Source organism: Fundulus heteroclitus, unplaced genomic scaffold (genome assembly GCF_011125445.2).
Source record: "Fundulus heteroclitus isolate FHET01 unplaced genomic scaffold, MU-UCD_Fhet_4.1 scaffold_97, whole genome shotgun sequence".
NCBI classification, from domain to species: Eukaryota; Metazoa; Chordata; class Actinopteri; order Cyprinodontiformes; family Fundulidae; genus Fundulus; species Fundulus heteroclitus.
The window spans coordinates 428,050-442,891 of record NW_023397439.1 but is presented as its reverse complement, the minus strand read 5'-3'; the positions used below and the strand labels follow the sequence as shown (position 1 = coordinate 442,891).

At 40.3% G+C, this 14,842-nt stretch overlaps 1 protein-coding gene across 3 annotated transcripts in view; it reads right to left on the bottom strand.

The window, feature by feature from the left end:
• nlgn3a (neuroligin 3a) overlaps positions 1-14,842 on the bottom strand; it is a 158,498-nt gene that overhangs the window by 100,117 nt on the left and 43,539 nt on the right. For 2 of the 3 annotated variants that reach the window (XM_036134981.1, XM_036134982.1), the window contains exon 2: positions 12,384-13,082. In XM_036134981.1, coding sequence (XP_035990874.1) covers positions 12,384-12,855 — 472 coding nt within the window. In that variant the 5' untranslated portion in view covers positions 12,856-13,082. Of the gene's footprint in view, positions 1-11,301; positions 11,362-12,383; positions 13,083-14,842 lie in introns of all 3 variants that reach the window. The other variant, XM_036134980.1, reaches the window with a different exon arrangement.

Genomic DNA, 14,842 nt, shown 5'->3' with positions numbered 1-14,842 from the left:
ACTTGATTGAAGTAAAAATACACATAGATGTATAATCAGCAACACATAACTTTTTGGACACTGTCAAAAAGGATGACTAGAAATTTTGTTTTGTTTCCGGCTCCTTTATATCTCCTTTTTTATCACGTGAACTTCTACCTCTTTTGCATGCTCTCCTCGAGCTCCAAGGAACTCAGAGCGGAGCAAGACGGAGTGACCGCAGATGTAGTAGGCATTGTTTTTCATGGACTCACGAAGGCGGTTTGGAACGGAGCGGACATGTACTGGAGCGGAGGATGTGGAATCTGGGGGTCAGGTGCAGGATCGGCCAAACTATGAAAAAAAGTGCGACTTATAGTCCAAAAAATACGGTATGTTTTTCCTTTTTAGATATTTTGCCTCACTAGAACATTTATGTTTAGGCAGTTTTTACAGTCTAACTAAGACTTCACCATCGAGCTACATATTGACCATTGTTTTTTGTGTACTGTAATGAACTTGTATGTAAACAAGTGAAATTGTGATATGAATTCACTTATTGCAAGAGGAATTTCATTTTTGTCTTTTTTAACCAGTTAGTTTATCGGTCTACCACAATTACTAGCGAACATAAATACTCATTACATACTGTGTTATTGCTAAGAATGTAATAACACAGTAAATATAGCTGTTGCACCAGTCAAAACAAGGGATATTTCTGGAAGGCCACGGTGGTGTCAATTGGAACTAATATATCAAAATGGTTGTTTTAAATTTTGCTGGACCATATTCCATAGAGGTGGTTAATCAACCAGGAACAACTTTGCTGGAATTAAATGCCTCGGCACTCCTAGATAACATGTCCTTCATTGTGTGTTACATCCCTTGTTAGATTTTCTCTCAACAAAACCTATTAGTGTTATTTCATAGAAGACTGAGAACAAGTGGATTAAATAACATTTGAAGGCCAGTCTCTTTTTTGTATGATTCAGTAATCAAATTTTCTGTATGATTATTATAATGTTTTTTTACCATTGTTTAACCATCATTGTTTAGCATAACAACTAAACAATTTGAGTCAGTAATCAAATTTTCTGTATGATTATTATAATGGTTTTTTTATACCATTGTTTAACCATCATTGTTTAGCATAACAAATTGTACTATGACTTTTATGAGACAACATTCTATCAACAGCATTTTATCAACAATGTGTTCACATTAATCAAAAAAGGTTAAGCATTTGAATAGGTACTATTATTGCGGTGAGGCCTGTGTTACTGACATGGCTAAACAATAGGTTTATTGAGTGATAGAGCTTCAGACAACCATAGATTAGATGGCAGGTGTCGACAGGGAAGCTCTGTCACTTTGAATTTTGTAGTCTTTGAGCCTGTGTATGTGTGTTTATGCCTTTGTCAGGACATCCTGGGCTCAAGCTAAAAACATGCAAAATCTGTACATGAGTCGAGGAAGGTGAGCAAGCCAAAATTTGACCTTGGATCTATCAAAACGACGCATTAGTGGGAGAATGTAACGATGGAATAAAATAACAAGAAGAGGAGCTTTTGCACTGGTGGCCTTCAGGAGTCACAATTTGCATCGCATAAAAAACAGGTAGCATCTTGAATAACATCTATTATTTATGTTCCTTTGACAGGATTAATAGAAAGCTGTCACGTTTATCAGTTCAGGAGCAAAGAAGCCACACTAGACGGGCCTTGTTGCATAAAGGGTATTGAAATGTAGCATTTCAGCAGGATGAAATCTCAAGCAGAACGCATTGTAGTAATTGGCTAAAGCGTTTTACACGAACGAACCGAAGCATGCGCACACATGAACTGACACACTCAAAGACATAAATACACAGAGAGTGCCCCTCGGACTCCAGAGACTTCTGGACTGAATCCACGATTCACTCAATACGCTGTGGAAGGGCTGAATGTTAACTGCCTTTCCTTTTGCTGCATAAAGGTTCAATGACAATAGATGGGCCTTGGAGTTAAATATCAGAAAGGTCAGGATGTGGAAAGAGACTTTGTGAAATGTTTCGGCCTTGACAATTCAGAGCAGTTATATTCAGTCTCTAATCCTCAGGTGGCCACTTCTCTCACTGCCTGGATTTGTTTCTTGCATTTAGGCTCTCGATCCTCTCTTTCTCTCGCTGTATGTCTGCCTTCCAGCCTGTCTGTCCTTCTCCTTCTCTCGCAATCTGTCTCCCAGTGCAGAGGTTAAGGAACAGCTTGGGAAGGACACATGAGAGAGAATGATGGAGAATGCAGCTAAAAGGTTAAGGATGCAATAATCCTGCAGTAAAGGACAGCCAAAACTCACACTGCGCCACAGCTGATCCCAACATATAAGAAAAGTCCTAATATTTGTAAGAATCCACCGGAATACAAAGCACAGACCAGCAGAAAGAAGCGGAAAACTAAACACATAAAAGGTGGAATTTTGACCAATGCATGAGTTTAAAATATTTAGGAATCTTCAAGGAGGATAGAAGGCAAGCACTTTTATGAGCAATGCCTTTTGACAACGAACATCCACAGGGCATCTTTAACCCGCTTGTCCCTGCAAATGTTATGACAGGTGCAATAATATATGACGTGTGTCAAAAGACAAGATAGGCTTAGTTATTAAGATAATGTGTATAATTGACCAGGCCTTTATATGCCTTAATGTGGCATAGTGTAATATTATAATAAATAAAGATTTATAATTGTGGAAAACCTGTACAGTCATAGTGTGGAAAATAAAGAACCACTAACCATAGCCCTGGTTAGTACTATAAAGCTGCAGACTGCAACTGCAAACCGAAACCCATGAGCGGCAAATTTCCCTTTTTAACAGTGCAAAAGGTTTAAACGCCTTTTAATGATGTGCAAGGGAAAGTGCCATGGTGGGTTTTCTCCGGCTATATAAAGCATAAAGTGGCACTGCCCCACCCCCACACCTTTATCCTGCCTACATAAAAGAAGACAAATTCGACCGTTCAGACAGTGCTTCTGGTAATCTCAACAGCGTTGCTCAAGAAAGTATCAGGGCGCCAGCCATCACTAACTGCGACTGCTGGCCTCACTTGGTAAGCTAAGAGCAGAGGTTTTGAGTTCTTTAAATGATATGCCAGGGAAAGTTTTGGAGTAACTGGAGCTTCTCGGGCTGTATGCAGCATACACACTGCCCCTGCCCTGTGTGCTGCCACGCTCTGATAGTCAGCTGGCTAAAAGAACGCTATTAGGTGATTTTCCTTCTCTCACAAGATAGACAAAATTGGCTTTTCAGAAACACCTCTGGTCACAACACAGACAGTCCTGGTGTAGAAACTAAATAAGTGGCACCCATCACTCTTATCGAGGTAAGGCAGCTAGCTACAGTTGACAAGCTAACAAATTAACACAGCCTAACAAATTAACCAGTTAATATCAGCTATTTATACTCGTTAACACAAGTATAGATAGCCTCTGAGAAATTTCTATGGTGAAATTTCTACGGTGTTTTTCTAGGGTTAGGGTTAGGGTTAGGGTCTGGCTATGGCACAAAATCAAAATAACAATGAATAAGTGTTACATACAACATTATTATAACTGTAGTAATCAATATATGATTTGAGCAGAATTAGGAATAATTTTGCTTCTAATATAAACATTATATTTTCACATATTCTTCTCAGATCATGACAATGTCCCACCAGCCATGCCTAATAAGAAGCAACACTAACAAGAGACCTATTTCAGAGTCTTCCTCTTTGAGTGAGCTTGAGGACTTCTTGGACGGTTCCTGCTGTTCCCTTTAAACTTGGGAAAAACAACAAGAACAGACTGAGGGGGCTGACTGGAAGCTGGACAGCACAACAACAGGAGGGCTCAAAAAAAAGCTGAACAGGAACTTCCTGCTTTAGTCACATTGTGCATCTTAAGTCAGTCTGATTGGAGTTACTTTTTTTTTTAAATCACTTCTCACTCTAGTGTGCAAAATGGTCGAAAATAAACAATTCTATAGACTCATAGGAATAAGATCCTATGAAGAAACAGTTCTGTCGTTTTTATGGTGAATCCGCTCTGTTTTCAAGACACAGAAGCAGTTTTTTGTTCTCGTTTTCTTGGAAAGTTTTTAGCCCCAGTCTGCTTGGCGTACAGATTTCCTCGGCAGCACTCAGGGAGTGGCCCATCCTTCCCTGAGGCGAGTCTGAGTCGGCCAACCAATTGGATTAGCACGGTGTGTTACTGTTTGCCATGGCCCTCGTGCAGTCTAGCCGGGACCGGAGTTGTGCTGTAGATTTCCAAGCTCTCTAACAACTGGAGGTCATGTTGAAAGTGGAAAGAATGTCCAGTGTTTCTGCTGGGGTAGTTAATCTACAGGTTTGGCAGCTGATTGGACCATTCAGCACTGGCATGGAGCTACATTAAAACATGGCAGCCCGCTGCTTGTGAGAGCTGCATGGGAATGATAGCTGGGCATTCCAGATCAAGCCAAAACCAAAACCAGATTTTGTCTTTCAAAATAAACTCCTGCGGTGAGATAAATCTGGAAACGAGGAAGGTTGATCTTAGAGTATTACCCAAAATGCAGTGCAACTCAGAGAGAATAGTGACCGCCAACCATAACCCTACTCCACAGAGGATTTTCCAAGCTTGCTTCAAAACAGGAGAGAAACATATTGTAAATCCGAGTTCAAAATTATGTATTGCATATAGACTGTATGCATCCAGGACACAATTCACTAATTGTATTATCCCCAAGTGGGTGTCTCATCAAAAATATTGTGATCGTAGTAACTGTCTTTAAAGTTTGTCAATTAATTTAAGAATGTACTTTAAACCTCTTTCAAAGATAAACACAGATCTCCTTTGGGTTTTTTCTAGGGAAAAAATTGGGCCATCTCGAACATATCTAACACTCGGAGGCTGAATAGTGCTTAGCTGTGTCCCTGCACATCATTACCCCTCTCCTCACTCCATTCACTCTAACTCAGAGCAGAGAAAATGACTGAGTGATATGACCAAGGCCCCAGTGTCCCACAGCTCTGTCACTGCTCTTTGCTCTGAGCACTTGCTATAAGGCTCCTTCAAAGGGACAAAGTGGGGGGGCTCTGGTGCTGAGGCTGCACATTAGATAACCTACTCATGACCTAAGGAATTGCTTGCCAGAACATCTGTTTAGGTGGTGAAAAAGATAGAAAATAGTCTGTTTTCATTAATGTCTGTCTGTCTGTCTATTTACTGAGCCTATCTTTTTCAGGGCAGAGTTTCCTTTGGGGTAATGGGGGACAAAAAGCTGCGTCTTTAGTATCAAACATCAAATGGCTTCCTACAGGGAGGAAAAGTCTAGCAGGACCTTATTGATCATAATAATGAATCATTTAATATATGTATATCACTCCTGAATATGCACAGTGTGTATGACTCGGATGCATTAAACAGGTTTACACTGAATGCTTTGCAAATGAAAACTGCTTTCAGATAGGTGGCAAATTAATAGAAAGTCTAAGTCTTGATAACAACATATTGTTTGCTCTGGTACAGAGTTTACCATGCAAAAGTATTCATGGCCCTTTGAACATTTTCACAGTTTCTTACATTACAACCAAAGTTGTTTGGACTTTGACAGGACCACATTAGCACACACGTATGCTTTTACCCAAACCATTCAATCGGAAGTCTGGCAACATCTAACAGGTTTGCTTCCAGGATTGGCTGGTCTTTCAGATCCACTAAATCCCATCAAATCCGACCAGCTTGCCTGTTTCTGCTGAAGAGAAGCCACTCACTCATACCTAAGGACAATTTGGAGAGCCGAATTAACCTAACAGTTTGTGGGAGGAAGCTGGAGTACCCGGAGAGAACCACATATGCGTATGCAGAAGGACTCCAGGTCAGGATTCAAACCTATGACCTTCTTGCTACAAGGCAACACTGCTACCAACTGTTCCAATGTGCAGCTCACATTTTGTTTTAAAAATCCTCAAAAGCTCAGGGTGTATGAATACTTTTGCACGGCAATGTAGTTGAGGGATACCTCTTTATTCTTTCATTGAGCGTTTCTATGCTGATGACAGTGGTCTCTCTCAGTAAAGACAACACCTTCATCCATAGGGAATAAAGTCTCACCAAATATTTTAAGAATTACTAAAAATGGACTCTTGAACATTGTGGCTTTGTAAAACATACCTCAAAAATAAGTAAATGACATTGTTGTAATTAGAGGCAGATATCCCCCCCCCCCAATAAAACTGATAAAAACATTTAATGGAATCATGAATTAGAAATCATCCCAATTAATACTGTGTTGCAAATCCTGTGGCTTTTATGACAACTTGAAGTGAGGCCAGAATTTCCTCGTGAAAAACAATATTCTTCAACAACCAGGTCCCAACGTTCTTATATCGCACTTGACGGATCAACTCCGTCTCCTTTACCTTACACTGAACATTCCCATCACTACTGACTGTTGAGACCTATTTGTTTTCTCCAGACGGGCTTCTTTACCTGTTTCTTTGGGACGGTAGCCATAAAAAAGAAAAAAACAATGCAATCTTGCAGTTTCTCTGCATGATTATAGTTTCTCGGAAATGTTAATCCACCTTACTGGGAACAATTAACATATCCTGCTTATCTCCTTTTTAATTCACCTTTTTCCAAGGTGTTTTAGAACCCTTTTGATTGTTTCAACCCACACTAGCTATTTCAAATCATGCAAATGATCTATTTTAACAGGGCATTAGTTTGCATGTTTAGACCTTTACCTGTGTTGTTATAGAAATACAAATTACAAGAGGATTGTAGTTTTTTTTTTTTCAACTTTATTACCATGTAATTTATTTGTATTAGCCTCCGTTTAACAAAACCCTAATGTTCAGCAGTTAAATGAAATAGATTTCGCTTAGATCCATGAAATTAAAATAACAGAATGGAAATCCTCTAAGACCGTTATTGGTTTTGGATTATTATTTTTTTGACAGAGACTGCAATTTCAATCAAATCGAGAATCTTTTGGGACCAGCAGGTTTCCCTGTCTCACCACTAATAAAACACCCAATGAAGAAAAATCTTTGAAATAATCCAATTCCACCTTTCCTATGAAGTCCAACAGACCTTTACATCATTAGGATTAAAGCTCACATTTTGACAAATAAGGGCTAAGCACCTGAAATACTTTCTGTTGCCATTTATCTTGATTTGTCACCCCTCTGTATTGACAAACACAGTCTCACACACCAGCACAGATACATTCATGTGTTTTCATATTAAAACCAAATTACAACAAATTTGCCACAGGCCAAAAATGAGCATTGCTTAGGAAAATTGCAATATTAATAACATTTTTTTTCACATCACATACTTAGATTGTCATCAATAAGAGACAACAAACCATGGAGTTATTTCATATTAAGATACCAAAATAGTGGCATTGGAAACTTTTTATAAACCCCTTTCTCATTACCATACACATGGAAGATAATTAAAAAATTTCAAACTGGAAGGGAAATATTAAATAGATATTTCTGCGTACATTCCACATCTGGGACTAATTCAGAAGCAGGAGCGCCTGAAGGGCCAGTCTGTCTCTGACAAAATTGGTTTACCAAAGCAGAATGAACGAATGAAGTGGGCACCATGAGGGCAGTAGCTGCCTTCTGCCTCTGTGGAAATCAGTGGCAAAGGTCTCCCAGTTGAAAGTGAATCTTTGCTGTGGCACAAAATATGCTCAGGATCGTAATGTTAAGGCTACGTGTTGCCTTCAGGCACTCATGGAAAATGATCCCTCTGCGGTTACAAGCAGTGATAATTTAGCTATTATTAATGTATTTCTCCATTGCTGTGTGTAAGAAACTGTCTCATGGATAGATTAAAGTTGTCATTGCAACAAAAAATAATTATTCTACTTTTAGTTCAAATTATCTAAATAATTAGGACTTGAAATTTTTCAGTTGCCATAGTTGATGAAGTCTCACGACTCAAAGCCAGCACTCGTGCTTCTGATTTAATCAGCAGCTGTGTTTCACCTTAAGGGGTAGTTTGGATGTTTTGAAGAGGGGTTCTGTGCAGTAGCCATAAATAGTGATAAATAAAATGCTTTGCAGTGGTAATACCAATCAGACTCAGTAAAAAACAGACCAAAGTCCATAGAGCAGACATCAGCTTTATAAAAGAAAAAAAGCCCAACCAAATGCCATGCAAACGTAATGTAAACCTTTGCACTTTTTCATTAAATAGTGGTTTAGTTTGCAGAGTTCTTCCCTCAGCCAGATAACATTGATGTTACCAAAAGAAATGGGTTGTGATGCTTCTGGTTGCTTCAGTTTACCTGTTCAATCTTTTAAACAACTGCAAGCCAATAAAAATGGGGGACTATGACATATTTCTGGCATGATGATATCTGTTTTCGCCAGAATAGGCTGAGGAAGAATTGTTGGCTGGAGAGAAAGAACAGAGGGACAGCACAGAGAGGAAATATGAACTCCAAAGAGAACACGAGCTACCTGGTGGTGCAAATGCAATGACTGTATTCGGCTGCCATAACATCCCTGCTGCTGTTGCTGCTATGAAGGGAACTTGGCAAAGACATAACTTCACGGTCTATCCAGGGAGGATGCCAGTTTTTCAGTTTGTATCACACAACGTGCAGACTTCCTAGGATTCCTGGATTCTAGTGTTTTATTGACCTTTTATTTTTTATTTATTTTTATTTTTTCCATAGCTGAATTAGATAAAACATCCAACACTAGAGGGGATGATCCATAAGTTTGCTCCAAATCTTGCTGGGCTTAGATTTGGCAAAAACATGATCTTTGCCAAAAATCTGATAGTGAGGGGGCACAGAACAAGTACATAAAAACAAATGAATTAACTAAAAAAAAAACTACTGTAAGCATAAGGTTTACAATTGATTGATACAGCAGTCTGAGTTGTCATATAAGACTAAAGTACACCTCACAACCCACAATCTATTGGGGGCCAAACTATTAATCAATGTTTTTTATAAGCATATTTAAATGAGAATGTTCTTAAGCTTTTGAAGTTGAATGAACTTAACAATTCTGTTTTGTTCTTGACAGACTTGAACTGAGCACTCCCAGGCATCATCAAACAACGCCATTTATCATTTGAAGGCAAGTGGAGTCTATAGGCATTTTCATGCACAAAAGAGTCAAGATATTTCCCCTCTAAGCTTGGTCCTTGCTGTGAACCCCTGTTTTATTGTTATTGCCCATGAGCCTGCTGCGGGCAGAGACTGAGTTCATGGGGGTTTAGAGAGATGAGCAGAGAAAGGAATCCACACCTATATGTAACACATTATTAAAGAGACCATGACTATTTCATGTTGTTCATATTGCTACATATGTAAACTCTCCAAAGAATTTAATTAGAAAAAAAACAAAAAAAAAAAACGTTGTTTTGGCATGCTACATGTCCGTCTTCAGTAAAATGGTTTGGTAGGGTAATGATATGTGGCTCTGCGTCGTTGACTTCACTCTGATTGGCTACAACCATATTTGGGAAACTGGTCAAACGTGCCCCCCACACGCCCTTTCTCCGTCCATCAACACCTCTCTTCTTGGCATTATGGCTAGTGGATTTGTATTGCTGAGTGTCAGACAGGCGAGGCCAAGTTGACCAAAGGCTTTAACCAGGCGGCGTGATTTATCATTCACACAGTGGGAACACAGTCCACGGCCTGCTGCAACATAACACAGTCTCGTATTGGATGGCGGTGAAGTTAGTTTTAGGTCGCATATTGGATACGTGTGCTCCACGGCTTCACTGGCGAATGAGCAGACATAGAGTGGTAGTCTCAGATCAACCTCCCTATATTGGCTCAAACTAAAGGCAGGTGTTGCTGAAGGCATGCAACACGAATATCCAATATGCGATCTAAAACTAACTTCACAGCGGTTCAAACTGGGGTTATAATTGTGTGGTACTTCCCCATAAATAGACTTCATTCACTTTAATTATATCATCCTTCAGAAGTAAGTGGAAACTTCCATCAGTTTTTGAACACCCTCTGACAAAACTCCCCTTTTTAGTAGCCATCCTCTGCTCGAGCTGAGTAGTCACACATGCTAGTGCGACTCACACCTTTGAATTAGCCGGCTGATGTATCAGCTAGGGGAAGGAGAAGAGAAGGAGAGGGGAGCGGGGAGGCTGTTTGATTGATGGTGTGCTCTAATTGTGGCATTAGGGTTAGGGCTGGTGGGGACGGGAGGGGGTAACGATGATGACGACACAGAGTCTCGGTCTGGGGGTTGGTTTGTTTTGCCCGATCTGCTACGCCGACGGTGCGGGGAAGGCGTCTCTCAGCTCCTTTACTACATCCAGATAGTGGCAGGACCGGGTAAATACCTTTGGCTGTGTCAAACGTTTTTTATTCCATCATGATACACTGAAACTGGGGGCATTTCCAGGGACATGTCATCCAAAACAGGGACCGTCCCCGGAAATCGGGGTTTCTGGTGACCCTACTTTAAGTGTATGTGATGCATATAGTTTTCAAATATCTTCTTCTTGTAATGATTAGTCAGTTTGCTTTGTTGAGTACTTTCTCATACTTTGCAAAAATGCATAATCCAATGTCTAGTTGGCATGCTATCCAGATGGCTTTTGCTTAGCTACGTCTGATGAAAGAGAGCCAGAAGAACTTGCTTACACCTTTGTAGTATGTTAGCAGTATGTTAGCTTGGTAGCGAACAGACTATAATGAACAATAAACATGAACTAATTCAGTTTGAACCTATATTAAGCGGACTTAGCTGATGTTGCAACTTTAATTTTTTTCAGTTTGTTTGGGTGGTGAACGACCACCATGCATAGTTAACTTTCGACCTCTGTGCTTTTGTTAAGGCTGAAATTGCTTTAACTGTTGCTCTCAGTTTTCCTCCTACATCCTTCAAAGGATCTTCCACTCCAGATAAGGTTACAAGTGCCGATAGCTGCTGCACAGAACCCCACTTCATAAAATCTGAACTATCCCTTTAAAAGAAATTTGACATTTTCAAAATAAACTTCCTAAAAAAGCCACAGAGTAAAATATGTTGTATACCAAAAACTCGTTCTCAACCCATTATTTATTTAAGGACCATGTTTCTCACCCCTTGACTCACTCACGCACTGAGACCACAGTACAATCTCCACACATACTGACACACATAACCACTTACTCAACCCTCACACTTATGTCAAGGTTGATTTGAGTCACACGGCCCACATTTTTTCCCAATTAGCACTTTGATTTTGGAGTTGGTAGATGGTGATATTGACGGCTTTGGGAGGAAGCACGAACCACTCTCTTCACTCTTTCATTTCCTTCCCTTTCGCTCCATGTTGCTTTTTTTTTACATACCTCCTTTTCTACATATTTTCTTGTTGGGTTTCCTCGCACATTCCTTGGATATTCTTTTGACTGTAAAATGAATGGAAAAACTACAAAATAACAGCGAGCTCTGGAACAGAACCCATGTGACATGCAACAGCTGAGATTTATTCTCCCTTTTTCCCCTGCCACCCACCCTCAATAGACTTATCAACAACAAGAACAACAGAGGACCTGTTGAAAAAAGTAACTGGGGTGTTGCTGCAGAAATATTCTGAAATTGTGGAATGAATTTGCTGCACCTTGGGACACAAGAAGCCCATATTCACATGCACTTCTATTTAAGACCCATTACAGCCACACAGCGGCGAGAGAGGTAGAACTTTCCAAAGCGTTTCAGTGTTTGTTTGTTTTTTTGCCATTGCCCATTTAATTTATTATTTCGAGTCCATTTTGCTGTGTGGCTCTCCTTTAAGTGGTCAATAATGGATGCAATTTAAGAAGTCAATATCCAGAAATTGAAAAAAAAGAAAAGAAAAACATTAAGGAGTCTGGCTTTCTGTACATTCTAATGCTCTACTTTTTTCTGGCAATAAACTTTGTAGTAAACACTCTGGACAAAGACAGGAGAGTAAAGGGTCTTACATAGATCAGGCTGATGCCACAGGCTTCTCATGTACCAGACAGAATATTTCACCAACCCTACAATAGATCATTCACTTATGAGGCAGGCTATTATTGGTCATATCCCCAGAGCAAGTCAAGACAGTGAGGGCAAAAAAGGTGCATCGAGTATTTCCAATCTGTCTCTTGCATTAGATTTGCTTTTCTTTCATATTTAGTCATATCGAGGAGTCGTTTATTGGTCAAAAGAGGAACCTCTAACATTGGCATGGAAGGGGAGAGTTGATGAAAAGACTAAGTGGAAGATCTAGTCAAGATGGAAGGCTGAGCTAATGGACACGGACACAGCATGCGCCAGACAACAGGTCATGCTCCGCTCAAAAGAAACAAAAAAGTGACAGAGTTTCTGAGAGAGGACAGAAGGAGGGGGGAAGAAGAGACAGGAGAAAAGAGGAGGACAGTTTGGATTTCATACTCGACACACTCACCATCCTCCGTTGGCACATAAATGTTTAGGTAAAGACAGTCTTCGTGCTGATCCTGTATGTATGTGGTAACTATATCCAGGTTGAAGGTGAACCATATTGGCATCATGATTTCTGGCACGGCATTGTGAATGTTTTGGGGGCAGACAGGGGCGAAATGGGTGGCGTTCTTGATCCCTGACCAGGAAGAAGGGGGTTCCGGGGGCATGAAGCGCTTCTCTCCCACGGGGGGAGCCGCGTAGGGGACCCCCAGATACTGGTCGACCGGCCCCAGGATCTCACTCGGCAGGGGTACCCTCACGCCGCGGAGCTTCCCGTACTGTGTGTTCACAGTGGGGTGGTAGGTATGACTTCTCAGGGCCGCAAAGCACCAACAAAAGCTTAAAACCCACAAGGACACGCTGAAATTGGTGCAATTGTGGACGCCGTGCCAGTTCTGCAAGGGGAAACGATTTCTCCTTGGACAAAGCCACATGATCCCTGTGAGCAAGAGCGAGCGTAGGTGACCAACATACAAGCTGGGGCACGCCCTTCAGCAAACGCGCCGGCTTGCCGCTAACCCCTGTAATCCAGCCTCCGGAGGGACAGTCATCAGCTGTGATATAGAAGCCCACCAGCTTACAAATGATGAAAAACAGCCACAGTGATGCGGATCCTCGCTCACTTTCCTCCCGGTGCGCTTGTCAGATCTTCCACCCAGTGCTGCAAAAGGAAGAGGACAGGAAAATTAGTGCATGCTCCCTGACAACCCACCATTTTTAGCCAGTCATTGTTATTGACTCTTGGAGTCCTTTAATGTCATGATATTAAACAGTTCGCACAAACATGATACAGCTCTTAGTGCTGTCATCAATCCATAACATAATTAAGTGTGGTGCAACCTGCCAAGCTGTGCCTGAAGATGCTAATAAGATAACTTGTATGGAAAAGGCATAAAACTGTCAGTAGGTACTGTAGTTATTCTGTAGTTGAGGCAAAGCCAATTATTTTTCCTAGCATATTCATACCGTTTGAACTTTCCCACATTCTATCACCTTATCAGAACAAACCTTTTATTGGGATTTTAAATGATGCACCTACATAAAGTGATATAGAATTGTGTAGTGGCAGGAAATGACGCATGGTTTTCATAAAAAAAAAAAAAACACATTGTAGAACTTTTAGCACATATTAGTAGTACCCCCTTTTCTCTTGAACTCCATATTGAAAACTAGTACAACCAACTGGCTTCAGAAATCAATTATTAAGCAGATTCCACTTGTGTATAATTTAATCTCAGTAAAAATGCAGCGGTTCAGTTAAGGCCTCAGAGTTTGGTTAGAGAAACAGATTTGTGGAGTGCACGACTAATAGTTGTCCTGTCAAGAGACTCTTCCACCAGAGCTGTGCGTTTTTACAGCTTCTTGAGGATTACTTATGGCTACTTTGTTTTTCCAGTTAACTCTTTTGGATGGCTTGTAAGTTTAGGCCAGGAAGGTCCTAGGTTTTCTAGTGTGCTATTTTCACTTTACTAATATTGTTTAAAAACCTAACCCTGTTTCAAGTCATCAGCACTCCTGTTTGTAGTTTGCAATAGACAGTATGGGGGACACTAATGCTATGTGAGGGGAAAGAAACCTAGAACTACATATCCCCCTGAGAAAATACAATATGTTCAACTGTGAAACATGGTGGTGGAAGCATTGTGATGTGGGGATACTTTTTTCAGTAGGTATACGGAAACTTCTTAGAGTTGATGGTGGTATGGACAGAGCTAAACACAAATAACTTTGAAAAGAAAGTCTTATATAGGTAACACACACTGGAGACTAGAGAACATGTAATGTTTTCAATGGGGCACGGCCCTCAACAAAGCCAAAACAGTAAGGTTGGGATAGGTGAAAGCAAATATATCTTGTTGTCTCAGGAAAACTCATGTGTAGAGTTGGACTGGGCTCACAATGCACTGATTGCAGATTCAGTGGATTTTACTTGACAATCCTATCAAATAGATGGTAATCCTTGTTGCTGGTGCACCTTTCCTATCATACTTTTTCTTTCCACTTAACTTCCTGTATGCTTTGATACAGCACTCTGTAGACAAATAACTTATTTAGCAATGACTTTGTGATTTACCCTCCTTGTGGAGGCTGTCATTGAGTGTCTTCTGGACATCTGCCAAGGCAAAAGTCCTCCCCATGATTGTTTAGCCTTCTGACCCAGACCAAGAGATCATTTGGAGGCTTGGGGAAATCTTTGCATGTGTTTGAACTTAACTGAATGATTGGGTTGTGGCACTGTAATTTTCCAATAATTAACTTTTTCATAATTTTCTCAGACAGTGAGTTTTGGATTTTCATTATGTGTAAAACATATTCATCAAAATTAAAAGTAATAAACACCTAAATGATTTTATTCTGTGAATCTTTATAATGCATGACTTTGACTTTCTGAAATAAAATATTCATCTTTTTTAAGATAGG